Here is a 26,067-nt window from a genome sequence, read left to right as displayed (position 1 = left end):
GGGCTGGGTGCCTGGGGACATGGAGCGTCACAGCTGCTGCCTGTGTTCCCACAGAGTCACCCACAGCCAAGCCCAAGAGCTGCAGCCAGGACAAGAATGAGTTTCTGTGCGAGAACAAGAAGTGCATCAGCGCCAACCTCCGCTGCAACTTCTTTGATGACTGTGGAGATGGCTCTGATGAGGAGTCCTGCTCCCACGGTGGGTGGGAAGCTGGGGTGTCGGGGCGGGAGGCTGAGGTTGGGACACTGGGGAAGCCACAAAGGCACAGGTGCTGACAGCACATCCCACCCTAGACCACAAGTCGTATGACTGTATGACCAACACCACCATGTGTGGAGATGAGGCCCAGTGCATTCAGTCGCGGTCCACCACGTACTGCACTTGCCGCAGAGGCTTCCAGAAAGTGCCAGAGAAGAATTCCTGCCAAGGTACTTCCTGCCGCTGTCGGAGAGGGTTCGGGGTCAGGCTGTTGGGTTTACGGTTGGTTTTTGCCAGTAAGATGTGTCTTCCTGCCTGTGGAGTGGCTGGGGTATCGGGAATGGTGTCCTTGGGGCACAAACATGGGGATTGGAGAGAGACGGGTTCTCCGAGCCCTGGGTAGTGCAGAGAGGGGCTGGCCCTGGCTGTGTGTGTGGGGGCACCCTCCTGGTCTCCCCCCCTGACTCCCATCCCCTGCCACCCAGATGTCAACGAGTGCCTGCGCTTTGGGACCTGCTCCCAGCTCTGCAACAACACCAAGGGCTCCCACATCTGCAGCTGCGCCAAGAACTTCATGAAGACAGACAATATGTGCAAGGCAGAAGGTCAGGAGGGATTGGGGGCCTGCACAGATCCTGTGCATGCCCGTGCCACCCTTTCCTCCCTGCTCAGGACCTAGCACAGGACCTAGCCACTCTTCCCTCCCTGCTCCTCCTCCTCCCTACGCACCTCTGCCCACCCTTCCTTCTGGCACTGCTGAGGGCAGGCGCTGGACTCTTGTCAGTCCCGTCAGTCTGTCCTTCCCTGGCAGAGCAAGCCCCAAGCGCAGTGCCAGGCTCCCAGTGACCCCATTCCCTGCCCCTCCGCAGACCTGGGCTGACCCCCAGCTCTTGGCCCAGCCTGCACCAACAGCTCCTCCTCTGCAGGCTCTGAGCACCAAATCCTCTACATCGCGGATGACAACAAGATCCGGAGCATGTACCCCTTCAACCCCAACTCAGCCTATGAGCCAGCCTTCCAGGGCGACGAGAATGTGCGCATCGATGCCATGGACATCTACGTCAAGGGCAACAAGATCTACTGGACCAACTGGCACACGGGCAGGATCTCGTACCGGGAGCTGCCTGCCTCTTCCACTGCCTCCACCGCCTCCAACCGCAACCGGCGCCAGATCGACGGTGGTGTCACCCACCTGAACGTGAGCTCTGTCAGGGGCACGGCAGGAGGCACTGAGGCCAGTCTGCCAGCGTCCTCTGCCCTCACCTCTCCCGCATTTCTACCCTTCACAGATCTCAGGGCTGAAGATGCCGCGGGGAATTGCCATTGACTGGGTTGCTGGGAACATCTACTGGACAGACTCAGGGCGGGACGTCATTGAGGTGGCGCAGATGAAAGGCGAGAATCGCAAGACGCTGATCTCGGGCATGATCGATGAGCCCCACGCCATCGTAGTCGACCCACTTAGGGGGTGAGAGACTCGAGCCCTTTTCTCCCTTCCCTCTGCCCAGCCGTCGCCCCGATTCCTCTCACCAACAAGCCCATCCACGGTGGAAGCTCCCTGTACCCCAGCATCGCTCTCTGTGTCAGCTCGAGTTGCTGTGCCTGGGAGTCAGCTGGCCCACTGTGGTCACATCAGTGACTCTAGGACGCTGTGGGGAGAACACGGAAGGGTTTCTCCACCAATGGGGCATCGGACTGTCCTGCTCTTCCCCTCATTGCTCCCCTGCAGGGAATGACCTGCCTGTGTCCTTTGCAGGACTATGTACTGGTCAGACTGGGGCAATCACCCAAAGATTGAGACGGCCGCTATGGACGGGACGCTGCGTGAGACCCTGGTGCAGGACAACATCCAGTGGCCAACAGGTGAACAAAGACAGGTGCCAGGAGGGGCACAAGGGGTGTCAAAAGCCCTGACAGGAGGATGTACACCCTGCTCCTGTCGGGGACGCTCAGCCTGGGAGCTCTGAGCCCCATGGCAGGAGTGTGTAAGGGCAGCGGGGGAGCTGCTCTGCTGGTCGCTTGGTCAGGAGGGGCTCGGGTGCTGGGAGCTGCTCTGCTGGTAGCTTGGTCAGGAGGGGCTCGGGGTGGGCTGGGGGCCTGTACCTCACCGGGAGGGTGTGTGCCCCTCAGGCCTGGCCGTGGACTACCACAACGAGCGGCTGTACTGGGCCGATGCCAAGCTCTCTGTCATCGGCAGCATCAGGCTCAACGGCACCGACCCCGTCGTGGCCATCGACAACAAGAAGGGTGAGCAGCACCTGTGACCCACCAGAGCTGCAGGGAGGAGAGGGACCTGCCGGGGCGGGGGGGAACATCCCTGGGGTGGGGTCCTGGCACAACCCGACTCCCCAGGGCCCCTGGCCTGGGTCATGCTGCAGGGCAGACACCAGCAGTGAGCCAGGAATACTCGGCAGATGGCAGTGAGGGTGCGTTTTCCTCATTTAATGCTCCACAGCAGGAGCAGAGTCTGCTGGCGTTGCTGTCCCCCTCACGCCATCCCCCTCGTACAGGGTGCGAGGCTCTAGCCTCAAATCCATCCAAAATCCCTAATCGGCCCTGCCCAAGGCAGCGAGCAGCCAGCCGTGCCACCTCTGCCTGCACATGTCCCCTCTTCTCTTCCCCAGGGCTGAGCCATCCTTTCAGCATCGACATCTTTGAGGACTACATCTACGGCGTCACCTACATCAACAACCGCATCTTCAAGATCCACAAGTTTGGGCACAAGGCTGTCACCAACCTGACATCTGGCCTCAACCATGCCACTGATGTCGTGCTGTACCACCAGTACAAGCAACCAGAGGGTGTGTGCTGGGCCCAGGACCCCTGCGCTGGGCCCAGGACCCCTGCCCTGCTCCCATGGTGGGAGGGAGGTGCCAGATCTCTGATGGGGGGTGTCGGAGGGTGAGGGGAGAGCTGGCAAGAGGGGACTCAGCTTCCCTCCCCAAAGTGGGGGCCATCTGGACAGGCAGAGGAGGTGGTGTTAGTGGGGGGGGGTGGATTGGGGGAGGCCAGCTGCAATGGAGAGCTGTCAGCTCGCAACCCCAGGGCATCGGTGGATGGGCACGGGGCTTGGGCAGCTGTAGGGCCGTGGGGGATGTCCTAAAGCTGTTGAGGAGTAGTTGTTTGCCAGGAGGGCTGTGAGTCACCCTGCTATTCTCACCCCATGTCATCCCCTCCCCTCTTGGCAGTGACCAACCCTTGCGACCGCAAGAAGTGTGAGTGGCTCTGCCTGCTCAGCCCCAGCGGCCCCGTCTGCACCTGCCCCAATGGCAAGCGCCTGGACAATGGCACCTGCGTGGTCATTCCCTCGCCTACTGTCTCCCCCATTGGTAGGTGGTCTGGAGGAGGAGGAGAAGGGGGGTCCTGCCTGGCACGGTCCCGCTCATCTCCATCCCTCCCTCCCAGTGCCCACCACCGACACCTGCGACCTGGTCTGCCTGAACGGTGGGAGCTGCTTCCTCAATGCCCGCAAGCAGGCCAAGTGCCGCTGCCAGCCGCGCTACAACGGGGAGAAGTGCCAGATCGACCAGTGCTGGGACTACTGCCAGAACGGGGGCACGTGTGCTGCCTCCCCATCGGGTGAGGCTGCTGGGGGCAAGCCTGGGGGTCGGGGCTGGTCCTGGGCAGACTGACGGACAGATAGGGAACATGCTAATGGCTCTTGTTCTCAGGCATGCCGACCTGCCGCTGCCCCACCGGCTTCACGGGGCCCCGGTGCAACCAACAAGTGTGCACCGACTACTGCCTGAACAATGGCAGCTGCACCGTCAACCAGGGCAACCAGCCCAACTGCCGCTGCTTACCCACCTTCATCGGGGACCGCTGCCAGTACCGTGAGTGCTGCCTGCCTGTGGCAAGGGTGGCTGGAGACAGCACCTGAGAGGTCGGCCTGCTGGGTCCCCCCTCTTCTGGGGGATGCTCTTTGGGGACCTCTGGGGATAGCGCCTGAGAGGTTGGACTCCCAGGTCCCCCTCTTTTGGGGGTTGCTTTCTGGGGACCCAGGGTGGTGTGGTGCTCCATGGGGGACCAGGGCTGCAAGTGGTCTGAGGGTCCAGTGTGGGGCTGCCCACCCTGACCCCATCATCCCCTCCAGGGCAGTGCTTCGACTACTGTGAGAATGATGGCATCTGCCAGATGACGGCCAGCGGCACCAAGCAGTGCCGCTGCCCTCCGCAGTTCGAGGGCACCCAGTGCCAGGACAACAAATGCTCCAGGTGCCAGGAGGGCAAGTGCAGCATCAACAAGCAGAGTGGAGAAGTCTCTTGCATGTAGGTGCCAAGGACATTGAACTCGAGGGAGGAAGAGGGGATGGTGGGCACAAGGACCCAAGGAAAAAACCTGTGTCCCTGTGGCCGGATTGTTGGGAATTGGCCACAGCTGAGAGATGCTGGGTCAGTAATTGAGGGCAGCTAAGGAATCTGAGATCTTGGTGGCCCTAGAGGAGGCAATGGAGATGTCTCTCCCCCAAGCCCACACTGATGTCCCAGCACCCATCGATGTGGCACAGCCAGGAGCCGTGCTGGAGGGATGAGCTAACAGCCTCTAGCGAGCAGAGTCCCAGGTCCTGGGTGGGGGAGCACGGGGCAGGCCGGGGGTACATGCATGCCTGATCCTTTCTGCCCTGCAGCTGCCCAGATGGCAAGATAGCACCCAGCTGCCTGACCTGTGACAACTACTGCCTGCATGGTGGTACCTGCTCCATCAGCGACAAGACACAGCTGCCCGAGTGCCTGTAAGCAGAGCTGGGGGGATGGCGGGGCACTATGGGCGGGCGACTTGCCCTCCCAAGCAGAGGGAGCACGTGACTGACAGACCGCGATCTGTGTGCCCCCCCTCCCTCCCCCCGATCCCCAAGTCTGTGCCCCACCCCTCCCCGCATGCTGTCCTACCCCTGCTAACCCCGGTGCTCTCCCTGCACTCTCAGGTGTCCAGCGGGGATGACAGGGATGCGTTGTGAGGACTTCATCGTCAGCGAGCAGCAGAGCAACCGTATGTATGGGGCAGTCTTGCCCCGGGGGGGGCACTGCGGGGCACAACGCCAAACCAGGAGGGTTGGAGGCGCATCTTTGCCTGTGAAGGCAGGGTTGCCCTGTGCCCCCGTGCAACTCCTGAACCCCCTTCTTTGGTGGCGAGGGGGCAGGTCTTTTCCTGCAAGGCAGGGCCAGCCCAGGCTGCTGGACCTGCTGCTGCCCGGGGGTTGGGGTGCCTGGGCACCAGCGCCTATACATGCTCTGACTGTACCCACACCTCTCCTCCTGCAGGAACGGCCTCCATTGTCATCCCCATCCTGCTGCTGCTCATCCTCCTCACCGTGGTGGCTTTTGTCTGGTACAAGTGGAGGATTAAAGGGTGAGTCTGGGCTGTTGGGGGCCAGGAAGAAGCATTACCTAGCCAGGACAGAAACTGTCCTTGCAGGGCTTGAAAGCCTCAGTTGTGCAGGACAAACAAGCAGGACCACAGGTGGGGGCCCTGTTCGCTGCACCCTCTGCTGCTGGCACTGACCCTTTGTCTCATACCCTCCCCAGCGCCAAGGGCTTCCAGCACCAGCGGATGACGAATGGTGCCATGAACGTGGAGATTGGGAACCCCACCTATAAAATGTATGAGGGGGAGCCTGACGATGACGTGGGGGAGCTGCTGGATGCGGACTTTGCCCTGGACCCTGACAAGGTGAGGAGCGGGGCTACGGTGGCATGGAGGGGCTGTCAGCTGCACGGGGTCCAGCCCAAAGTGGGGGATGCAGAGGGGGCATGTGCTGAGGCAGGGGACACGTCGCTGCGGCAGTGTCAGGGTTCCCTGGGGCTGCTCTCTGTGCAGGGGGGCTGGGGGGGCTCTGAGGGGTCGCAGAGTCTTTGGGGTTGGAGTCTGTGGGGAGGGACAGCAGCAGCCACAGCATCAGTGGTGCTGTACTGGGAGGAGGTTGTGGCTGGTGTGGACTCTGGCTGAGGCAGCCTGGGGCAAGGGATGCCTCTGGGGACCGCTTTCGTGGGGAGGAAGGTGTCCGTGCCCCCTCCCACCTGCTCCCCCCCTCTCTGCAGCCCACCAACTTCACCAACCCTGTCTACGCCACACTGTACATGGGCGCTCACAACAGCCGCAACTCGCTGGCTAGCACGGATGAGAAGCGGGAGCTGCTGTCGCGGGGCGCAGATGATGACCTGGCGGACCCCCTGGCATAGGGGCAGGATGGGGGCGAAGGGCCGCCAGGCCGCAGCACCCGGGCCTGGCACAGACACCCATTGCAGGAGGCGGGCAGGGGCCGGGGGAGCCAAGAGCCACTGTATAAATGTACAAATGAAGGATTATTACTTTTCTATGTGAGCAGTATTATTACCTGTATATTCCCCGGTACCAGGCCTCGGTGCCTCTCATTGCCAGATCCGGCTTTGGTTTATTTTAAATCTCTTTACATTGGGCCCCCCCTCCCTCCCCCTCCCACCCGCGGAACAAGCCAGTGTTTCAGAGCAGGGATGGTGCCGCAGTCGATGTGCCAGGACAAACTCAGTGGGGCCGCCGCAGCCAGGGCTGACAGGAGACATGGGGTTACTGCTATGTGGGGGCGCAGGCAGCGATGGCGCAGGCAGGAGGGAGGCAGAGTGGGGGCCGCACACTCCCCAGCTCTCGGCTCCGTCCCCCGCCTGGCTCCTGCAGCTCCCCTCACCGAGGGCCCCTTTTCCTTCCCCCCCCAAATCTGCTGTTCCCGGGTCCCCCCTTCTCCTGCAGCTTGGCCTCCACAAACCTCCCTCAGCCCCCCGTTCCCCTCCATCCCCACCTTTTCCTCCACTGATCCCCTTCCCTTGCTCCCTGCCGTTCTTGGCTCTGCCTGACTGTTACAAGGGACAGGGACAAAAGCCCCCACTGCTGCTCCCAGCCCCACTGCGGTGTAGAGGGTCCCCGTCCCTGGCAGGCCCAGCCCCACAGCCCCTCGCTCCGGCTTGTCGCCTGCACCTCGACCGCTCTCCAACATGCACATTTTTTAACAGGAAAAAAAAAACACAAAAACAACAAAAACATGGAAATGACCTAGCTTTTATAGTAGAAATAAATAAACGCATGTGGGGGGAGGGCGGGGGGTGACCCCATCCTTTTATTGGGGGGAAATGTTTTAATAATTTTTGCTGGATTACTTTACAACTAAACAAAACAGATATTGTTATAAATAAAATTTTTAAAAACTGAAACACAGGCTGCTGGTTGGTGGGAAGGCACATGCCAGGGAAGCTGCAGGTGGCGGGGCTGGGGGGGAGGCAGCCCCGGTACCGACATCAGCTGGGCCCCCAGGTCACTGGGTTTCACACCCCTGATGCCCTCAAAGCCCAGTGGTGCCAGTCCTGTCCCGGGGAGCGGTGAGGAAGGGTGTCACAGATGGGGGGGCGTAAGGCAGAAGGATCCCACCGGGGCCTTTTGCTCCATCGTGTTGCCCTGAGTGTGCACAGCGGGGGGGGCACAGTGTTTTCCGTACAGGACCCCGGGCACGGAGCATGGACGGAAGGGAGAGCTCTGCGTGCTTGCGTGAGCCCGAGCGGGGGCTGCCTGGGTGCTGTCTGGGGCACAGTGCCCGTGCCGCTGCATGTGCTGCGCGGGGCGATGCGTGTGTGCACACACGCGTGTGACCGCTCCTGGCGGCACCCCCCGGGGGGCACCGAGCTGCTGCTGCGGCCTCGACCGCCGGTTCCTTCCCCTGCGCTACGGCGGAGTGGGAGGGGGGGGGAGCAGAAACAACACTCCCCCCGCCAAGGCCCGGGCGTTGAGCACCGGCCCCGGGCCCCGGCGGCACGCGCGGTTCCGGAAGCCGCCACCAGGTGGCGCCGCCGCCCTCGAGAACGGCGGGGGGGGGGCCGCACGCGCACCCTCGTGTGCCCCCCCCCCCCCCCCCCCCCCCCCGCCCCGGGTGCTTCGCGTGCCCCACCACCACCACGTGCGGCCCCGCGGCGGGCAGAGGCACGGCGCCGGGTCCCATCCCGCGGCGGGGGGGGGGGGGGGCAGCGCTGGGTCCTCGCACCGGCTGAGCGAGGGCTGGGGCGGGCGGGGGTCGCTTGCCCGACGTCTGTGCCGTCGTCGTCGTCCCCCAGTGGCCGCTTGTGTGCCCCTGCCCGGCCGCTCCTCGCCCCAGCCACGGTCCCGTGTCCTGTCCCCGTCCCCCCTAGCCTCGGGCACCGCGCCACAGCCGGCAGGGATGGCCGAGGCAGCACGGGCCGCTGAGGGCTGGGGGTCTCGGGAGGGACCACCCGCACCCCTCGGACGGCGGCAGGGCCATGGCAGCAGAGCCGGGTGAGAGGAGCCCAGGGCCGTGACGGGACCCCGTGGCACCCCTGGCCTGCGGCTCAGCAGAGCGGGTCAACCCTCGGCACCCTCCTTGCCGGCATCCGCCTCGGCACCAGCCCCCCCCTCCCCGGCCTCCTGTGGATGCTGAGCCGAGGACGCGGCTGCTGCCTTTGAAAAGCCCCAAACCCCTCTGCAAAGGGATCCGGCGCGGCCTGAGCACGGCGCGGCTCTCAGATCTATTTCAATACCGGCTCTTTGTTCACTTATCGGTTTCTTATATCTCCTCTAGAGGTTTTTTTTCTCCCTTTCCCCTCTCCCCCCCCCCCCCCCTTTTTCTCTCCTTTTTCCTTCAATCTTTTATTTTTTTAAACCTTCACTTGTTTCCCTTCGCCATGCCTCTGCCCTCCTAGATCTTAGGCCAATAAGCTGCTAATTGTGTGGGAGGGGTCTTCCCAGGGCCCCCCCAGACCTTTTGTGGACCCTGGTGCTCCTTGGTGAGACCACTGGGGACACTGGGACGCCCCTGGGAGTTTGCTCCGGTGATACGAGGAGAGGCACTGGCCGCCCAGGGGTAGCGGGTCTGGAGGGCCCATGGGCCGTGGGAGGGGGAGCCAGTGCTTGGGTCCCCGAGGGGATTGTTGTGGGATCCCAGCTGGGCAGGGAGAGGGGCACCGGAGGCTCCTGCCAGCGTGGGAAGCGGGGAGCAGGGGAAGAGCGGGAGCATGGGCTGTGGGCTCTCACACCAGCCAGAAGTGCTGGCACCACAGCAGCAGCAAGAGACGGGCTGAAGGGACCTTCCCTGGAGGGAGGGCTCCCCCGTGCCCCGGCTGCAGACCCTGAGCTCCAGGTGCCCTGTGCCCCTTCCCCAGGCGGTGCTGCGGCTGGGTGCCCGCACAGGCAGGCACAGCGCTGCCCGAGGCTGCGGTGGGGCTGCTGTGGGGATTGTATGGGGCTGGCATGGGGCTGGCTGGGGCCCCACAGCCCTGCGGTGCCAGGACTCCTGGATCTCCCCGCTCCACGTCGGCACTGCCCTCTGTTTTCCCTTTCCTTTCTCTCCCATTTCCCTTCATTTCTCTCCCTCTCCCTTTCTGTTGCTTATTTCTCCTTTACCTTTTATTCATTCTGTCTCCACACGTACGCGCAGTTCTGCAATGCTCCCCCCATCCTGTGCTTGCCCCCAGCCCTGCTGATACCAAAGCCCCTGCCGGCAGCTTCCCGAGGAAGGCGACTAGATAATAATAGTAATAACAGTAACAATCATAGTAATAACAATAAAGTGATAGTGTTGGGGAGGGATCCCTGCTGAGCTGGGGCGGGGGGGGGGGGTGAGAACACCTGGCAGACCCCTCTGAGAGGGACCCGGCACCAGGCTGGAGGGAATGAGCACACGTGTGTGCGTGTGCACGCACACATGTGTACATGCAGGTGACGCAGGTTGCACGTCCAGCCCGAGATGCAGTGTGTGTGCTGCGGATGGGGGGTGTTCGCACACTCCAGGGTGTGCAAGGCAGGGGTGCCCGTCTGTGGGCACCCTTGATGTGTGCACAGGGCTTGGGGGCTGCCCCCCAAAGACCCTCCTGTAGGATGGTCCCGCTTCTGTGCTGGAGTCCTTGGGGGGCCCCAGCAGCAGGGGACCCTCTGCCCTCCCCAGCTGCAGCTGGGCAGGATGGAGATGGGCAGGACTGTGTCTCCCCCCCCAGGTGCTAGCACATCACCCCCCGGACAGGAGCAGAACCGGGGGCATCCTGGGCTGCTGGGGTCTCCCAGGATGGGGGGGTGAGGGGGCAGGACCGAGGGCATCCCGGGGTGCTGGGGTCTCCCTGGAAAGGGGGGGGCAGCCCCGGCTCCGGCCCCTCCCCGGGCACAGGGCTGGCCCGGAAGCGCCCCGGGGGGTGCGGGCAGGGGCCGGGCGCAGGGTCCCCGGGGCAGTCCCCCCCCGGAGCCGCCGCCCCCGCCCGCTGCCCGGTGCCCGCCGCCCGGTGCTCCCCCCGCGGGGGCGGCGGGACGGGATTGGCGGGGCGCCGCGGAGGCGCCGCCCGGCCCCAGCAAGTCTCCAACTTTCTTCCTGCCTCCCCTCGCCGCCGCCTCCCTCCTCCGCCCGCCCTGCCGCGCTCCCTCCATCCCGGGAGCCCCGCGGAGCCCCGCGATGCTCCGCTGCCGCCTGCCCCTGCTCGGGCCCTGGCTGCTGCTGCAGGTACGGGGGGGGGGGGGGCACCCGGCGCGCCCCGGCCGCACCCGCCCGCGGGCGGCAAAGTTGCTGCTGCCGCCGGGGGGTGTGCGCCGTTCCTGGGGGGGGGGGGGGGGGCGTGCAATTACCGGGGGGGGGTCGTGGAATTATTGGGAGGGTGGTACAATTTCGGGGGGTCCGTGCCATTCGCGGGGGGGGGGGGGCGTGCAGTCCTGGCGGGGGGGGGTCGTGCGGCTACTAGGAAGACGTGCAGTTCTGGGGCGGGGGGGGGGGTGTCGTGCAATCGCGCGGGGGCTCAGGCAGTCACAGAGATAGCGGACAACTGGGGGGGTCGTGCAATCACGGGGGGGGGGCGTTTGCAGGGAGGTGAATGGGAGAGTTGTATGGCGGGGGGGCACCAGGCAGGGATTGCACAGCGGGGGGGGAGGGGGTGTCCTGCTCGCCCCAAGTTGGAGAGGGCTCGGGGCTGTCCCGGACTCTGCGCGGGGGGTGCGGGGCACAGCGCTCGAATATCGGGCGCAGTTGGGGGCCGGAGGGGTCCGCGGGGCGGAGGCAGCAGCGGTGGGGTCCCGCCGCCGGTGCAGCCCCCGTACACCCCACGGTTGCGAGCAGTCCTTCCCCCCCCCACCGTTGCAGAGCGCGGAAGGCGCCGTCTGGCAGGTGCGGGGGGGGGGGGGGGGGGCAGTCAGCCGCGCGAGACGGAGCCGCGCGTGAGTGTGGGGGCGGCCGCGCGTGGGCGGGTCGGGCCCTCTGCCCGGAGGGGGGCTCTGCGGGGTGGGCCCCACGCACCGTGGGGTGCACTTGTCCCGCACCTGCATCGCACCTGCGGGTGGGAGCAGGGGGCACGGGCCTGCAGCAGAGGGGAGGCAGAGGGAGTTGCCGCCACCGGCCAGCTGTGCCGGGGAGTGCGGGGGGGGGTGTGCCCTGCTGCACCCCGGGCAGATCTGGGGCAACAGAGGTTTCCTCGGCTCTGCCACGGGAGTGAGCACTGAAACCACCTGCAGAGGTGATGCCTCATTTCTGTCCTGACTCGGTGCGGGCTCAGCTCCAGCACTGGCGTGGCCTTCACCTCTGCCGAGGGGGAGCATTTCCCTGCTAGCTCCATCCCCCCCATCTCGCCCGGGTGACCCTCAGCCAGGGGGTCAGCACGCTGGGCATTTACCCCAGGGACAGGCTTGGTCTTGCTGAGCCAGGCAGGAGGCTTTGCCTGTTCTTGCCCCTTTGCCTGTCTGTGGAGGTTGAGGAAGAGGCTGCAGATGCAGAGACACCCTCCCCACCTGCAGAGCCCTCCCCATGATGTCCTCCCGTCCCAGATACTAAATGCTTCCCAAAGCCACTCACCCCTGTGTGTCCCCCCTCTGCCACCTCCTCTTGGAGCCCAGCGAGGCTTTTCCCCCCCAGCGGGAGCTGCCGGGTGTGGGGGCTACAGCTGCATCTGGCACCAGCATCTGTGGTGGTCACGAATGGGGGGATTTGTGCCCCCCCCCCACCAGCCCTGCCGGGGCGGCCAGGCTCATCACCCAGCAGATCTGATTTCCTGACACTCCATTTTTACTTTCTGTGTTTCATGAATAAAATCAAACGAGTCAATTCCCTCTCGGGAATTGGATGCACATCAGGGACACCCCCCCACCCCCCACCCCGCACAACCCTACCCCCCAGGCGAAGGCTCTTGCAACTTGTCTCGCTCTGGCACACTCCTCTCTGTATGTATAGATGTGTGTGCGTGTGTGTCTGTGTGTGGGGGTGGCTCTGCGTGACCCCCCCCCCCCCCCCTTGTCCATCTAACGCAGAGCATCTGTCGGTGCTGGAGCTGCTTCAAGACAAATGGTTTTGTTTTGATGAAATCAGGAGCAGGGCGCTGCCCCTATCCCCCTCCCTGCCCAAACAGGCAGCAGCAGTGGGGTGGTGAGGTGGGGGCTTACAACCGGGGGCAGCAGACCCATCCTGGGGCATGGGTGGGCATGGGGGTGCAGAAGCCTCCTGCTGCGTGTGTGGGGAATAACCCCGGGAGATGCTGGCAGGGGCAGTGAGCCCCAGCCCTTCTGCAGTGCGGGGCTGGGACCGGCCAGTGGTCTGTGGGCTTCCTGGCATAGGGACAGGTTGCAAGGAGGGGCTGGGGTCTGCACAGCCATGCACCCAGCAGGGTCGCAAGGGAAGGGGCATGGAGTTGTTCCTGCCCCCTCAGTCCTCTGGGCCTGTTGGGGAGAAACTTTCCCGGCCCCTCTTGGAGGACAGGAGGTAGCCTGATGGGGGGGGGGGGGCCCTGCCAGCTCCTCCCAGCCCCCAGCTGCTGCATTGGACCTGAGCTCCCCAGTGCCTCATCCCGCCGGGGCCGGGGTTGGAGCACTGGGCAAAGAGACAGATGTGGCTGCCTCCCCTGGGCAAGCACCTGGCATACTGCGGGTGCATTCATCCCTGGGGGGGTGTGTTTGTGAAAGCATTCCTGCTGCAGGGAGGACAGACCCCCGGGGTGTCTCCCTGCCACTCTGTGTGTTTGCTGGTTGTCGCTGCTGGGGGGGTCTCTGTGTGCGTGTGTTTGAGCGTGAGTCTCCCTGCTGGGCTGGACAAGCTCTCCCAGCCCAGCAGGTGCCTGTCTCTGCTGTGTGTGTGCAGATCACCTCCCCCCCAGCCCCCCACCCTTCATGGCTGCAGCTACCTGGGATTCGCCATCTCCTTTCCTGCACCTGAGCCCAGGATGGCAGCGCTTGGGCAGGCGGGAGAGATGCTGCCCAGTGATCCCCGCAGGTCATCTCCCTGCCTCAGCCTTCCTCTGGCTGCTGGTTTATGTTTATTCATTAGCTTTTTTCTGTGCATTGAGCATTAAATCTTGGGGGTCCCTCAGAGTAGGGCTGGCCTGGCTTCCTTCTGGTTTGGGTCCCGTCCAGCCCCCCCAGGTGCACCTGAGAGCAACAGGAGAGACCCACGGTGGGGCAGACTGGGTGTTAACTCCTGGGCACTTCCTACAGCCGTCCTTGGGCTCAAAGGGGCAGCTGTAATTTTGCAGAGACGAAGGGAATTCCTGGCCAGCAGCCTCCTGGCCTTCCCAGGAGGCGGATGCTTGCCTTAGCCCTGTGGTCCCCGATGCCCAGGTGACGGCCTGATCCTCACCAGGTGCTGAACAAGAGCCAGTGGTGGAGGGCGGCAGCATGCCACTGGCCCTGGGGCAGGCAGGTGGGAGCAGGGTGCAGACAGGCTGCCTGGGGGGAGAGCGGGGTATGGGGCTGGAGCTGGGACATCGGGTGTCTTTCCTCACCCTTGCTCCGGCCCTGCTGCCTGCCTGTGCCTTTGGAGGAACATGCTTCCCCGGCACCATGCCTCAGTTTCCCTCCTTCCTGGCGGGTGGGAAGGTGAGATATTGGGTGTCTGCGAAGCACCTGGAGTGTTGCTGGCAGGTTTTCCTTCCTGGATTAACCCTTTCCAGGAAAATCCTGCCTTGCAGTGCCGGTGGCCGTGCCAGCAGGAGGCTGGTGGCGTGGGACGCCAGCCTCCAGGAAACTCACCCCGCTTCATTCCCTTTTCCTTGCTGTCACCCAAGAGCTGTCACACATCTATTGGGTTGTTGGCTGACAGATGGCTTTGCTCTTAAGCAGATGCTGCCAGCTCTTTTGGTGCAAGGACACCCCTATTCACACCCCACCCCCCCCCCCCCCCAGCTCCCATTAATGGGGAGAATTTTACCATTTCATGGCTCAGAGCCTTCTACCCCATTTGAGGCCAGGGGAGGGTAAATGGGGTTTGGGTGGCAGTGCAGCCCTGCAAGCCCCCATCTGGCCAGGGGTCCCTCGAGCACAGAGCTGCAGGGACCAGCCCCGGCAGGACGGTGCCCAGATGGCACCTGCCAGGACCAGGGGAGCAGCTCCATGCATCTCCCCCCTTCCCGATTCCTGCAGATCTCCTGAGCTGACCGTCGTTGCGGCGGGTGCTGTGTGCTCAGCATGGCTGAGCTAATCTATCGCCAAACAAACACACACTGTTATTCCGAAAGAAGGTTTCCAAGCGACTCATTTCCCTTTTTTTTAATAACTCTTCCCTGTGGTGCCCTTTGCACCCTGAGCTGGGAGATTCAATAAGGCTGAAGCCTGGAGCGTGGCACAGCTCAGCCTCCCACTGAAGGGGGGGAGCAGGGGCTGGGTAGGGGGGGCACCCAGGGGTGCCCCCCGGCCAGACCCAGTCCTGCTCTTCCACTGTGTTGTTCTGGCTGAAATCTGGGGCCTGCTTTATTGCTTCCCCGCACACCCCTCCCCCTTGTTTTTAATTGCCAGTTTTCTGCCGGGCACTGGTGGGGGGCTCAGAGGGGGTGGCCCTAGCTGGGACAGTGAGGCGGCCAGAAAACCGGGCGCTTCTCTCTGCGACAGCAGCCCTAAACTGAGTGCCAGTCAGCCCCACTGCTAATCACACCCGTGCCAATTAACACTCCCAGATTAATGACTTTTGCCCCCCCCTCCCTGTATCCACAGCTCCTCCTCCCGGGGAGCCAAAGTCCCAGCAGCCGGTGGCCCAACAGTGGGGCGATGCCGTGCTGAGACCCCGGCAGCTGAAGCCTCCCACCCCCCGCCTGCCCTGGCCAAGCTCCAGCATCTCTGAAGAGCTGCTTGGCTCAGCCTTCGCGCTCAGGCGCTGAAGGTAAATGGCCCAGGAAAGATGAAGCTTCCTCTCCAGCCGCTTGGATTGCTACTAAAGAAATAATCACGTCCCTGTGCCCGTGTTCCCCCCTCCCCGCCTTTTTTCCTGATCGCTGTTGCAAAAGGAAAGTCATTGTGGAAATGAGCACCCAGCCTGCAGAAATGATCAGCTGCAAAGAGCCTGCAGGGCCCTGCGCTCGCGGTGGGATTAATTTTCCCTTCCCCAAATAAATCCCCATCAGACTCTGTTGCTCAGACAGGGGCTGACCGCCGTACACCCGGGGCAGGGCAGGTTGCTCGGCCCAGTGCCGCTGTTGGCACAGACCCTGTCCAACCCCCGTGGCTGTCCCAGCACCTGGGCTGGCCTCGGTGGGTGTCCTGGTGGGCAAAGACCCTCTCATTCCTCCTCCTGTCTCCCCAGCACTGGGCAGCAGAGCCCCTGTCTTCAGCGAGCAGATCAACGCTTTACACTGCTTGTCCTGCTGCCTGCTTGGGACTGGGAGCCTGGACAGGGTGGTGCTTGCAAACCAGGGCCAAATCCGGCCCCCGGGGGCTGCGAGGGGGCTCCCAGAGGGTGGTGGGCTGCAGGGACCCATCGTCCCCTGCTTCTGGTGGGAGCCGGTGCCCGGCTGTGGTGGGGCACAGTCCTTGTGACCCTGGGACAGCGCAGCCTGAGAGGAGCTGCAGTCCCAGCGGTGCCCCTGAGGGTCCTCTGGGTCCCTTGGAGAGTTTTAATCAGCCTCTGCTGTCAGGGGGCATGTGGGGGACAGCCGTGTCGCTGCCACTGCTCCTCCCTTCCTTCTCCTCCCGGGGGGAATAAATCCCAGCTGGCCCTGGGAATGTGCCAGGGGGGAGAAGGTGGCAGCAGGGGCAACGCAGTGCTTGGGGGGGCACAGGGACAGTGTCCCCACTGAGGGGACAGCCCCGCGTTTGCCCCTCTCCGTGGTGACCTTCGTACCAGCCCTGTCTCATGGGGGGGGGGGGGGGGGGGGGGGGGGCGTGTGGTGCAGGGGGGGGAGGGGGTGCTGGAAATGCAATTTATGATCCCGCCTGATACGATCTTATAAAATTTCCCGGGCACACTCGAAATTACATTTCCATAGCTCAGGAGAAGCGATCTCCTCGCACGCCGATACCTGCCACTTTTATGGCTACATTTATTGCAATAATAAAGTGAAATGGTGAGGCGAGGGGGTGGGGGTGGGCTGGGGGGGGGCGGAGAAGAGGCAGCTGGGCAGAAGGTAGGGGCTGCATCCCTGAGGGCCTGAGGTCCCTCTGGTTTGGGGAGGGGCTCAGGGGGAGCTGCCACCTCTCTGCAACACCCCCCCCCCCCCCCCCCCCCCCGAAAGGTCTTGCATGTCGAAAAGCTGGGGCAGCTCTGGAGAGGTAGAGGGTGTCCCACAGCCTGCTCTACTGTGGGGAAACTGAGGCAGAGCTGCAAGGGCCAAGGAGGGGGAATGCAGGCATCCTGTCTGGACATCCCTGGCTGCCGAGGATGCAGGAGTGACCTGGGACTAGCCCCTGCCAGCTCTGCCTCCATTTCCCCACACACCATCCATTTGAGCTGCCCACATCTGCACGCTCTTGCCTGCTCCTGAGCGCGAGGGGGCTCAGCCGAGGAAGCCACGGCCCTGGCACTGTGCGGGAGGGGAGCATGGCTTGCACTGGGCATGCAGCACTGCACTGGCCGGGGAGCAGCCCCTCTCCCCAGTGACCCCCAGCCCCTTCCGACCCATCCCTGCATGGTACCAGGTCCCACCGGCCGACCCAAGCCCGGTGTTTTGGGCAGGATGGGGTCCAGCTGGCTCTGGGGGTCGTTGCTGCCTGGGCGAGCAGGATTCAATTTCCTCTGAGCCCATCAGCCCGCGCATCCCTGTCTCTCCCGCCGCCCCCGTGCCCCCTCGCCGCTGGCTTGTGCACAGCCTCCTGCACGCCCCTCTCCCCCTTCCCGCTCCGTTTATCTCCTCATTTTCTCATTCATTCTCTTTTCTTCCTTGAGTCCAATGAGTCACACAAGCCCTGAATCCTTTGCCTGGTGCTGTCTCCTCCCTTCTATTATATTTTTTCCTTTGCTCTTAACAGCACTTTTCTTTTTCACCCGTGGGGGAAGAGACTGGGGATGTACATTTTTCCCTGCTCCCCCCCAGCCACCTACCAGCTCCTGTCTCACCATGAAGCCCTTAAAAGTAATAAATAAATAAAACAACGGCTGAGAAAAGAAAAGGCAGGAAACGAGTGACAGGGAAAAGGAACCAAAACGAAAGAAAGAAGAAGGAGGAAAAAAAGTCCTACTCGGGCTATGAAATATTTATTAGCCAGCGCGTGCCGAGCGCGTTAATAAAGCCGCAGCATTTGCATATTTTTTCCATCTGCGAGGAGCGAGGTGTCTGTTTAGGGGGTGAAGGCAAACGTGCCTGTGGGAAGCTGATTTCTCCTGGCCCCTGTGCAGGTCGTGCTCCCGCATGAGGCGACACCAGTGCTTCTGTGAGCGTCACTTCGGGCAGGGGTGTCACCGGGAGCAGGACTCCAGCACAGTTCCCGTGGGTCCAGCAGCACCAGCAGCCCTGTGGCACCTTAATGACCCAATGGTGGATTTGGTTTTGGTGAGCTGTCTGGGCTCTGCCCCACCGAGGATGTGCTGGTGCTGGGTTTGCCCATCCTGGTGCTGGGCGTTCTGCAGCCACCTGCCCGCCGTGCTGTGTTTGGATGTCTGCAAACTGCTGGCGGTTGCGGCAGCAGCACAGGAGAGGCAGAGGAAAGACCGAGGAGGCCTTTGGGTGGTCATGCTGAGCTCACCTCCAGGGCAGGATTTGTCCGGCCGTCACCGCGACTCTGTGTGCGTGTGTGGCAGGGTGGCCGTGCACGAGTGCATCCCTACTTGTCCCTGTTTGTCAGCTGCTTGACCCCTCAGTGCCTGGGACTGGGGCAGGTTCAGTATCCCCCGGAGCACAATGCCCTTTCGCCTGCAGCTAGGTGGGGGCTCCTGGCCAGGAGCAGGTGTGGGCAGGAGTGGGGGGCTAAAAGTTGAGGAGGGGATGGGCTGTACGTGGGCAGTGCAGGGTCTGGCTGTGGGGCAAGCCGCTGCCTACACAGATGTGGGGTGCATGGCAGGGCTGGTGCTGGCCGTGCCAGCAAGGGTGGCGGGGGGCACCAAGCAGAGCCAGCTTCCCACATGGTGCCCTGGCCCTGGAGCTGCTGGCTGGGAATAGGCTTTCAAGCATCTTTGAGCTGGGAGTCGGTGGGACACAGGGGTGGCTGCTGGGGACAGCCAGCTGGGTTTCTCCTCTTGCCCTTGTGAGGCTGAGATGGGGGGCTCTGCCCTTCCTCCCAAGACAGTCCTGCACCCCCTGCCCGTGACACCCCACGCCTGCCTGACCGCCAGCAGCTCTCCCCCATAACCCCTGCTGGGCTGCTCACCACTGCCATCCCCGGGCCCCCCTCACCTGCCCTGCAGCCCTGTCCTTTCGCCCTTGAGTCCTTGCCGCTGGAGGAGCAGCATCCTCGGTCACGGCCTCCCCAGGCAGGGATGGGCAGCCAGCCTGGGTCTCTCCTTGAGCTTCTGGTCTGCGGTCCCTGGGCTTCTCCGAGCCCCACCAGTACCCTGGACCCAGCCCAGGTGTGCCCAACAGCAGGTTAATTCGTTGCCCTGGCACCAAGGAGTCATCACGGCAGGTTTGCCTCACAGGGACTTTCATTAGCAGCCTGCCACTCACCAGCCCCATCTGCGCTTGCCAACACAGAGCAGCAGGCTTGCAGCCAGCGGGGCAGAAGCACAGGCACAAGCAGAGGCATGGCCGTACCCTCAGCATCTACTGGGGCAGAGGCGCAGGAATGCATTCATCCCAGGGTGCACAAACACTGAGGGGCAGAGGCTCCCCTGCAAAGGCACACATGCAGAGCCATCTCACTTCATGTGTGTGTGTGTAACCTTGCATATATGCACACAGATGTTCTCGCAGGAGCATGCAGGACGTGTGAAGGCATTCGTGCACAATCAGCTGCATGCAGAGTGGCATGTGTGTACACAAGCAACAGCAGGCATTTATTGCATTCACCTGCACGCTTGTGGCAGGTGCACACTGGGCTGGGCGGGCACCGGGTGATCTTGGTGCACACCTGCTGGCACCTGCGGGTGCGCATGCTCGCACATGGACACGGGAGCACGCACACTCAGAGCTCACTGTGTGCGCTCTCCCACATGCAGTTATTCAGACGTGCATTGCACGCCTCGGCACGCTCAGGCGCGTGCTTGGGTCCCTCCCTGCAGCCCAGCAGAGCCCACCGCTGCACCACGTCACCCTGCCACCGCATTAGCACCCGCGCGGCGCCAGCGAGATAAATGGGAGCTGTCAGAGGCACCTTGTTTGCTGCTAACCTTTGGAAATGCCACACCGCCCGGGGCTGCGCTGCACCGGGGGGAGTGGGCCCGCGGGGATTGTCGCTCACCACCTCCAATTAATCTCTTTGCACTAACGAAGGCAGCGGGGTGACAGGGGAGAGACCAGCTTGACCCTGCGCCCATGGGGAGAGCTGGAGACCCCCATCAGCAGATCGACACCTGCTCTGCCACTGACCCCCCACCAAGGCGGGGGAACAGCTCCAAGCTGGATGCAGGGGACAGGCTGGCTGTAGGGACAGGGTCTTTGGTAAGGGTTGTCGTGGGTGCTCCACTCCTGGCGCAGGCGGGGGCTGTTTTGCCTTGAGATGGTACCGTATCAGTCATGGCCCTGTTCTCGGGGTGCTGGGAGCTCATCATAGCCCATACTGGGGCAGCCAGTCCACCCTGCCCCTCCCCACACAGATCCGCTCCCCTCCACCAAGGTGACCGTGGGTCTCGGGGGAGCAGCTGACGGCACTTGGCCCTGCCAGCAAATGGGATGTGAGTGGCCATCACTGCTGGTCCTGACAAGCCAAATTGATGCCGGCACCGAGAGCCTTCCCAGTCCCTCCGCAGCCACTCCCAGCCCTTCCTGCATCCTTGCCTCGCTGCTTGTGCACACACGGAGTGACACACGGGTGCCTGGAGATGCATGGCAGCCCTGCACAGCCCCACACACGCACAGAAAAGTGCGCAAGGGGCTTGAGAGCAGCAAAAACCGTATCATCTTGGGGTAATGTGTAGATGCAGCAACGCATGCATGTGTAACAGCAAAAAACAAGCGTACCAGACAAACACACATGAATGGTGCATCGCAGCCAGAGCCCAGTACGCAGTGGAGCCAGGCATGGCCCTCCTCTGGCACAGGGGACAGACAGATCCTGGTGCAGCCAGGGAGGGAAGGGGCTCTGCACGCACCCATGCAGGGCCAGGAGGCACTGGGACTCCCATGTGTGCCTGTGAAGCCTGTCCGAGAGATTCACGTGCAAGTGTGTTCATGCTGCACCCCAACCACTCACAAGCAGAAACATTAATATTTAACGCGAGGTGTGGGTGAGACCTGCCCTGAATGCCGACAGCGGTGGCAGGGTGCAGGGGGGTGACCTTGGCTCCCCTCAGTGCTGTCGTGGAAGAGGCTTGCTGTGGCCCCGTTCTGCCACAGCTCTTGCCCACAGGCTCTGAGACCCCCAACCGACCAGAGAAAGCCATCCTCCTGGGGCTGCACCAGGGGCTGCGGGTAGCAAGGGTCTCCCCCACGCCCCTGTGCTGCCCACAGCCTCGGACTGCGCTTGTGCCGCAATCGATAGCCCTGGCTGCATCGGCAGTCGCTGCCCTGCTCTGCAATTCCCTTTCATCCCCCGCTCCCCCAGCAGCTCCTGGGGAGGGACCTGGGGGTGGGGGGGAGGCTGCTAGCGTGGCCCCTCTCCCTGAGGGGCTGGGGGGCACCTCTCTCCCCGCAGGGATAGGGGCCTCTTTCCCCCAGGAGTGCCCTGCACTGTCCTGCCCATGACCATGCCCAGTCTGTGCCCACAGCCCCTGGCCTCATCCTGCCCCATCCTCCTGCACAAGCCCTGCTTGGGGACCCGCAGCCCTCAGTAATGCAGGGAGCTGGCGTCAGCACCTCCTTCCCCAGTACATGCCCATCCCCACTGTTTCCAACTGCGTCCCCTCTCCAGTGCCTGCCCCTGTCACTTCGCTGTCCCTACTGCATCTCTGTCTTCATCAGTTTCCCATCACAGCCCTGTTCCCATCACATCCCCATCTCCACTGCATCCCCCTCACCACTAGCAAGGGATCGTGGGGCAGGGGGTGAACTGGAAAGGGAAACTCAGGCAGAGGGAGGAGGGCCGTGGTGGCTCATGTAGCACTGCTGGGGGCAACCACTCGTCCTGGCTTTCAGCCCTAGCTGAGATGGAAAGCCAGCACAGAGCTGAGAAACCTCCAGAAATCTTTACTGGGCTGGTGGGGGCTTGGGCAGCATGTGCTCACATGTGTGTGTTCCCCCGTGGGCTGCAGTCTCCATGCTGCTCCCTGTCCCCTCTCCGTGGGTGCGGGCACGTTTTGGGGGATCCCCTTCCAGCTGCGGGATTACCAGAGCCCCTTGCTCATCTTCTGGCGAGGGAGGCCCACTGCCTCCCCACAGTGGGACAAGGGGGGCTCCTGGGCTGATGAATATGTAGGAGTGGGATTAACGATGGAGCATAGCTGGGGCGGAGGGGGAGCAGCGGGTCTCTCCGGGACCACCACCTCCCCCCTGCCACAAAGCGCCACTCTCCTGGCCGGAGGGGGGGTGCTGAGGGGCTGCCCTTCTCCCCCTCCCCCATTTATCTCTCCATCTCACGGTCCTGCCGCGCTCGCTCCCTCTCTCTCTGGCTGGTGAAGGCACCCGGCTTTGAAGCTGCGTTGAAATATAGATAAGGGCGAAGGCAGCAGCCGCGCTCAAAGAGAGATTGGGGAGGGAGCCGGGGGACGGCCAGACCGGAGCGGGGGGCTGCGGGGATGCTCAGCCGCAGCTTCGCACTGCACAGCCCCCTGTGTCCCCCCTCCCCAAGCTGGGCTGAGACCCCACAAATCCTTCTCCCCTGCAGATGGGCCAGGGCCCAGGCAGCCCGGCCAGTTCCCCGGGCAGAGGCAGAGCCCCGGGGCAGAATGGCCGGTGCCGGCAGCAGCAGCCTGGGCTGCCTCCTCCGCTGGTGCGGCACAGGCGAGAGCAAGCACATGCCAGAGCAGATTTACAGGCTCAGCCCGGCACACGCAGCATTAGGGGGATAAGGCAATAGATCCCAGAGACAGCAGTGCGCAGCCTGGCCGGAGACTCCAGCTAGGCAGCCGGAGAGCAACGGGGCAAGCGTGGGGACCTGTGGCCACGGCAGCCCTCCGTGGAGCGGCTCCATCCCTGGTGGGTGCCCAGCAGAGACCAGTCCCCACACACAGACCTGCCGGGCCACAGAGGAGGGGGTCCGGGGGGCTCACCCCTCTCTGATGGGGGTCGTGGGAAGAGCGCACTGCGCTCTGAGGGGGAAACAAGGGCCTCAGTTTCCTATGGGAGCACAGCCCCCTCCGCCCAATCCAGCTGGTGCCTCTGCTCGCCGCCCTCCTTCCCCGCTCCCCCCCTCCCCGCGTCCCCCTCGGGAAACAGGTCGTCCAGAGCAAAAACTGCCAGAGCAGCCCGAGCACCTGCCAGCTCACGGGCGACAGTGATTGACGAGGCCAGGGCTGACGGAGCAGCATCCTGCGCGCCGGGAGCAGCTGGCAGGGCAGGCAGGGGCACGGGGGTGCAGAGCCAGGAGCAGCCGGGCTGAGGGATGGGGAAGCAGGGGGGCAGGCGAGGGACATGGGACACGTCAGAGACTGGGTCCCAGGGCTGAAGAGGTGCCAGCTGGCTCTGCTCACTGCTGCCGAGCCACACGATGTCGGTCCCAGCAGCTGGACAGGCAGAGCAATGGCCGTGGGGAACCTCAGGAAGGGGACACTGTGGTCTCATCCCACCTGGCGCCTGGCGGGGTCCCTTTCTCGACTGATGTGGCTGGGAGCTGGTGTGTGACACCCCAGTGCTGGCTGCATCTCCAGAGGATCCTGGTGTGCCAGTGCCCATCAGTGCCTCCTTAACCTAACCATGGCCCCGCAAGGTGGGAGAGACCAGGTAGCTGGTCTCCATCGCAGCTCTCTGTCTCGATTTACCCCACCGGAAGAGGAGCTGCCTCTCCTCACCCTGTGAGAGCCCTTGCCAAGGTCTCCTGGCTCTGTGTTGGATGATGAGGTGTCTCTGTGCCGATGCAGGGACCTTGCAGCTGTCTGGCATTTTCCTCCTCTCTGCTGCCCATCTTTTCTGCTTTTGCTGCAAATTCCCTCCCTCACAAGAATTCACAAAGTGACCATAGGGCCCCCTGTTTCCAGCACAGCAAGGGGTCCCCTCTCATTCCTTGTGTGCCCCCCCCCCGCACACAATGCACCCTACTCTTCAGCCATGTCCGCCCGGTGCAATTATCCTGGAGGGCGGAGCGGCTGCCGTGCAGCCTGGCGGGGGTCTCTGTAATTTCAGCTGCAGATCAGAGGCACTGGGTAATGCAATTAGGCTTCCCTGGCAAGCAGCATGGGGCTCTGATGCCTCCCCAGCTCTGTACATACTGCTGCCCACCACCCCTCTGCATTTTAATGGGCCTCAGCTGTGGTGGGGCAGGCAGTCATGAATTGTCCAGCATCCTGCTTCTTCCTGTCACAGGGACATGGACAATGCTGGAGCAGCAGCCCTGGCTTCTGGGGTGTGTCTGCGACAGGCCTGTGCGGGGCCAAGCCGGGATGGGGGGGTGGCATGGGCAGAGTGCAGCCATGCACAGCTGGGGGCACGGCTGTGGTGCCAGAGGTGCATGGCCACAGAAGGGATGCAGGGGTGCAGGAGGGGTACACAGACATAGTAGGGCACATGGGGACAGGCAGGAGGATGAGCCAGGGGCAGCGGGCAGGAGGATAAGTGAGGGACAGCAGGCAGAAGGATGAGCGAGGGGGTGGCAGGCACAGCTTGTGCAGTCTCTGCCCTCTTTCCTCCAGACGGTGTGTGCTGGGAGCCACATTGCCAAGACCCTGGGGTACCTGGAGCTGGGCACCTCCGGCCTCCTCAAGGATGTCCCCTACGGCACCCTGAAGGCCCCCGTGCTTGACCCTGGGCGGCTGATTCCAGCTGAGCCCCCCCGGGGTACGGGGACACCCTCAGGTGCTGCGCGGAGCCCCTGGGACTGGCAGAAGAACCACACCGCTGGGGACCTGCCAAGTCCCCGCGCCCGGCGCAAGCCCTCGCTCAAGTCCGGCCGCACCAAGAAGATCTTCGGCTGGGGTGACTTCTACTTCAATATCAAGACGCTGAAGTTCAGCCTGCTGGTGACAGGGAAGATCGTTGACCACATCAATGGAACCTTCAGCGTCTACTTCCGCCACAACTCCTCCAGCCTGGGCAATGTCTCAGTCAGCATCGTGCCCCCCTCCAAGGCAGTGGGCTTTGAGGTGCTGGTGCCAGCCCCCCCGCCGCTCCCCCGCCCACCCCCCCAGCAGAGCACCCTGCCCGAGGGCCGCCCGGCCAAGGCCCTCAACTGCCATGTGGAATACGAGAAGACCAACCGGGCGCGGAAGAACAAGCCCTGCCTGTACGACCCCTCCAAGGTGTGCTTCACTGAGCACACGCAGAGCCATGCTGCCTGGCTCTGCGCCAAGCCCTTCAAGGTCATCTGCATCTTCATCTCCTTCCTCAGCATCGACTACAAGCTGGTCCAGAAGGTCTGCCCTGACTACAACTTCCAGCATGACAACCCCTACTTCGGCTGACGGCCACAGAAAGGGGTGGCGGGCACGGGAGCTGGAGGCAGATGGGGGCCAGGGGCTCCTGCACCCCATCCCGGCTGCATGGTGCCCCCCATCACCCCCACACCGGCCCCCCCCTTCATCACTACAGCACCTCCCTGGGGCACGGGAGTGGGGCCAGGGACAGCCGGCCCAGGGCACAGCCACTGCAGGGGGCCCCGGCCCCACCGCCCACCGCGCTCCCATCCCTGCAGCGGGTGCACAGCCCGGCCCCCCACCCCAGGCCGGGGGATGGGCTGGGGTCTCTGGGAGTGTGTGGGTGAGTCAGGGGGTACGGCCCTATGCGATGGCATCAGCTGGGCACGTGTCACCTTCGGGGCGAGCGCAGGCGCGCATGTAGCAGGGAAGGGTTTGCCAGGTCCTGGCGGGTCAGGGTACTGGGGAGAGCTCAGGCTTCACCCCGTAGGCTGGGGGTGGGAGTGGGGGGGCTTTTGTCTTTCTGCAGCTGTGGAAGACGTACATGTATGTGCGTGTGGACACGTGTGTGCACACCAGTCTGCGTGTGTGCGAGGGCACCCGTCCAGGTATTTTGGAGCCTTCCCCCCCCATTGCCCCCTCCCAGGCTGCGGCAGCGTTGGGGCACCAAACCGAGCTGCTCGTCCCCCATGGAGTCCCCCCCTCCCCACTCCCGCTGGGGAGGACCCTGCCCAGATTCGCCACCCCTCTCCCAGATTTGCAGCCGCCCGGCTGCCACCCGCCACCATGCCGTGAAGAAGTGCCACGCCAGGGGCAGGGACCTGGGGGTCCCCGTCCCCGAGCCGGCAGGGCCCTCGCTGGGGGCTGCCCTCACCCTGGCTCTGGGCAGGGACTTCTTCATATTTTTTTAAGAAAACTAAAATGGAAAAAAAGTGGAAAATAAAAACATTGAAAAAAAAAAACCAAACAAAAAAAAAAACGGAAAAGCGGTGGAGTGTGCTGATCCCATACCCCCACGGCGGAGCCCACCGTCCTCCCGCTGCCCCCGGGATGGAGGGAGGGGGAGACACCAAGGGGGGGAGGGGACGGACGGGGCAGGGGTCGGGTCGCGGGGGGAAGAGGAAGGAGGGATGGGGTGCGAACAG

At 63.5% G+C, this 26,067-nt stretch overlaps 2 protein-coding genes across 9 annotated transcripts in view; both read left to right on the top strand.

Annotated features, from left to right (window-relative positions):
- The window catches only part of LRP1 (LDL receptor related protein 1), a 91,314-nt gene extending 83,935 nt beyond the window's left edge, over nucleotides 1–7,379 (top strand). For 7 of the 8 annotated variants that reach the window (XM_049818374.1, XM_049818372.1, XM_049818370.1 and 4 more), the window contains 17 exons: nucleotides 55–198; nucleotides 294–428; nucleotides 684–803; nucleotides 1,125–1,396; nucleotides 1,488–1,666; nucleotides 1,955–2,061; nucleotides 2,329–2,445; nucleotides 2,823–2,999; nucleotides 3,387–3,527; nucleotides 3,604–3,777; nucleotides 3,870–4,031; nucleotides 4,292–4,466; nucleotides 4,826–4,930; nucleotides 5,123–5,187; nucleotides 5,460–5,547; nucleotides 5,724–5,868; nucleotides 6,237–7,379. In XM_049818374.1, the coding sequence (XP_049674331.1) occupies nucleotides 55–198; nucleotides 294–428; nucleotides 684–803; nucleotides 1,125–1,396; nucleotides 1,488–1,666; nucleotides 1,955–2,061; nucleotides 2,329–2,445; nucleotides 2,823–2,999; nucleotides 3,387–3,527; nucleotides 3,604–3,777; nucleotides 3,870–4,031; nucleotides 4,292–4,466; nucleotides 4,826–4,930; nucleotides 5,123–5,187; nucleotides 5,460–5,547; nucleotides 5,724–5,868; nucleotides 6,237–6,377 (2,447 nt within the window). In that variant the 3' untranslated portion in view covers nucleotides 6,378–7,379. Of the gene's footprint in view, nucleotides 1–54; nucleotides 199–293; nucleotides 429–683; nucleotides 804–1,124; nucleotides 1,397–1,487; nucleotides 1,667–1,954; nucleotides 2,062–2,328; nucleotides 2,446–2,822; nucleotides 3,000–3,386; nucleotides 3,528–3,603; nucleotides 3,778–3,869; nucleotides 4,032–4,291; nucleotides 4,467–4,825; nucleotides 4,931–5,122; nucleotides 5,188–5,459; nucleotides 5,548–5,723; nucleotides 5,869–6,236 lie in introns of those variants that run through there. The other variant, XR_007508276.1, reaches the window with a different exon arrangement.
- Nucleotides 7,380–10,514: 3,135 nt separating this feature from the next.
- NXPH4 (neurexophilin 4) lies at nucleotides 10,515–25,875 on the top strand. Its single transcript, XM_049818704.1, has 2 exons — nucleotides 10,515–10,657; nucleotides 24,203–25,875. Exons 1-2 carry the CDS (start codon nucleotides 10,610–10,612, stop codon nucleotides 24,968–24,970), a joined length of 816 nt encoding a protein of 271 aa, XP_049674661.1. The 5' UTR covers nucleotides 10,515–10,609; the 3' UTR covers nucleotides 24,971–25,875.
- The last annotated feature ends 192 nt before the right edge of the window (nucleotides 25,876–26,067 follow it).

The sequence above is a fragment of the Accipiter gentilis genome, chromosome 16, assembly GCF_929443795.1.
Source record: "Accipiter gentilis chromosome 16, bAccGen1.1, whole genome shotgun sequence".
Taxonomy (NCBI): domain Eukaryota; kingdom Metazoa; phylum Chordata; class Aves; order Accipitriformes; family Accipitridae; genus Astur; species Astur gentilis.
Note: the sequence above shows the minus strand (reverse complement) of the source record. Positions and strands in the feature narration are given on the sequence as shown.

What these genes read in the sequence shown, in the direction of transcription:
- NXPH4 (XM_049818704.1), top strand. Translation starts at nt 10,610, where the DNA reads ATGCTCCGCTGCCGCCTGCCCCTGCTCGGGCCCTGGCTGCTGCTGCAG. An exon ending in GGCCCTGGCTGCTGCTGCAG is followed by an intron (nt 10,658 to 24,202) that starts GTACGGGGGGGG and finishes TCTTTCCTCCAG; the next exon opens with ACGGTGTGTGCTGGGAGCCA.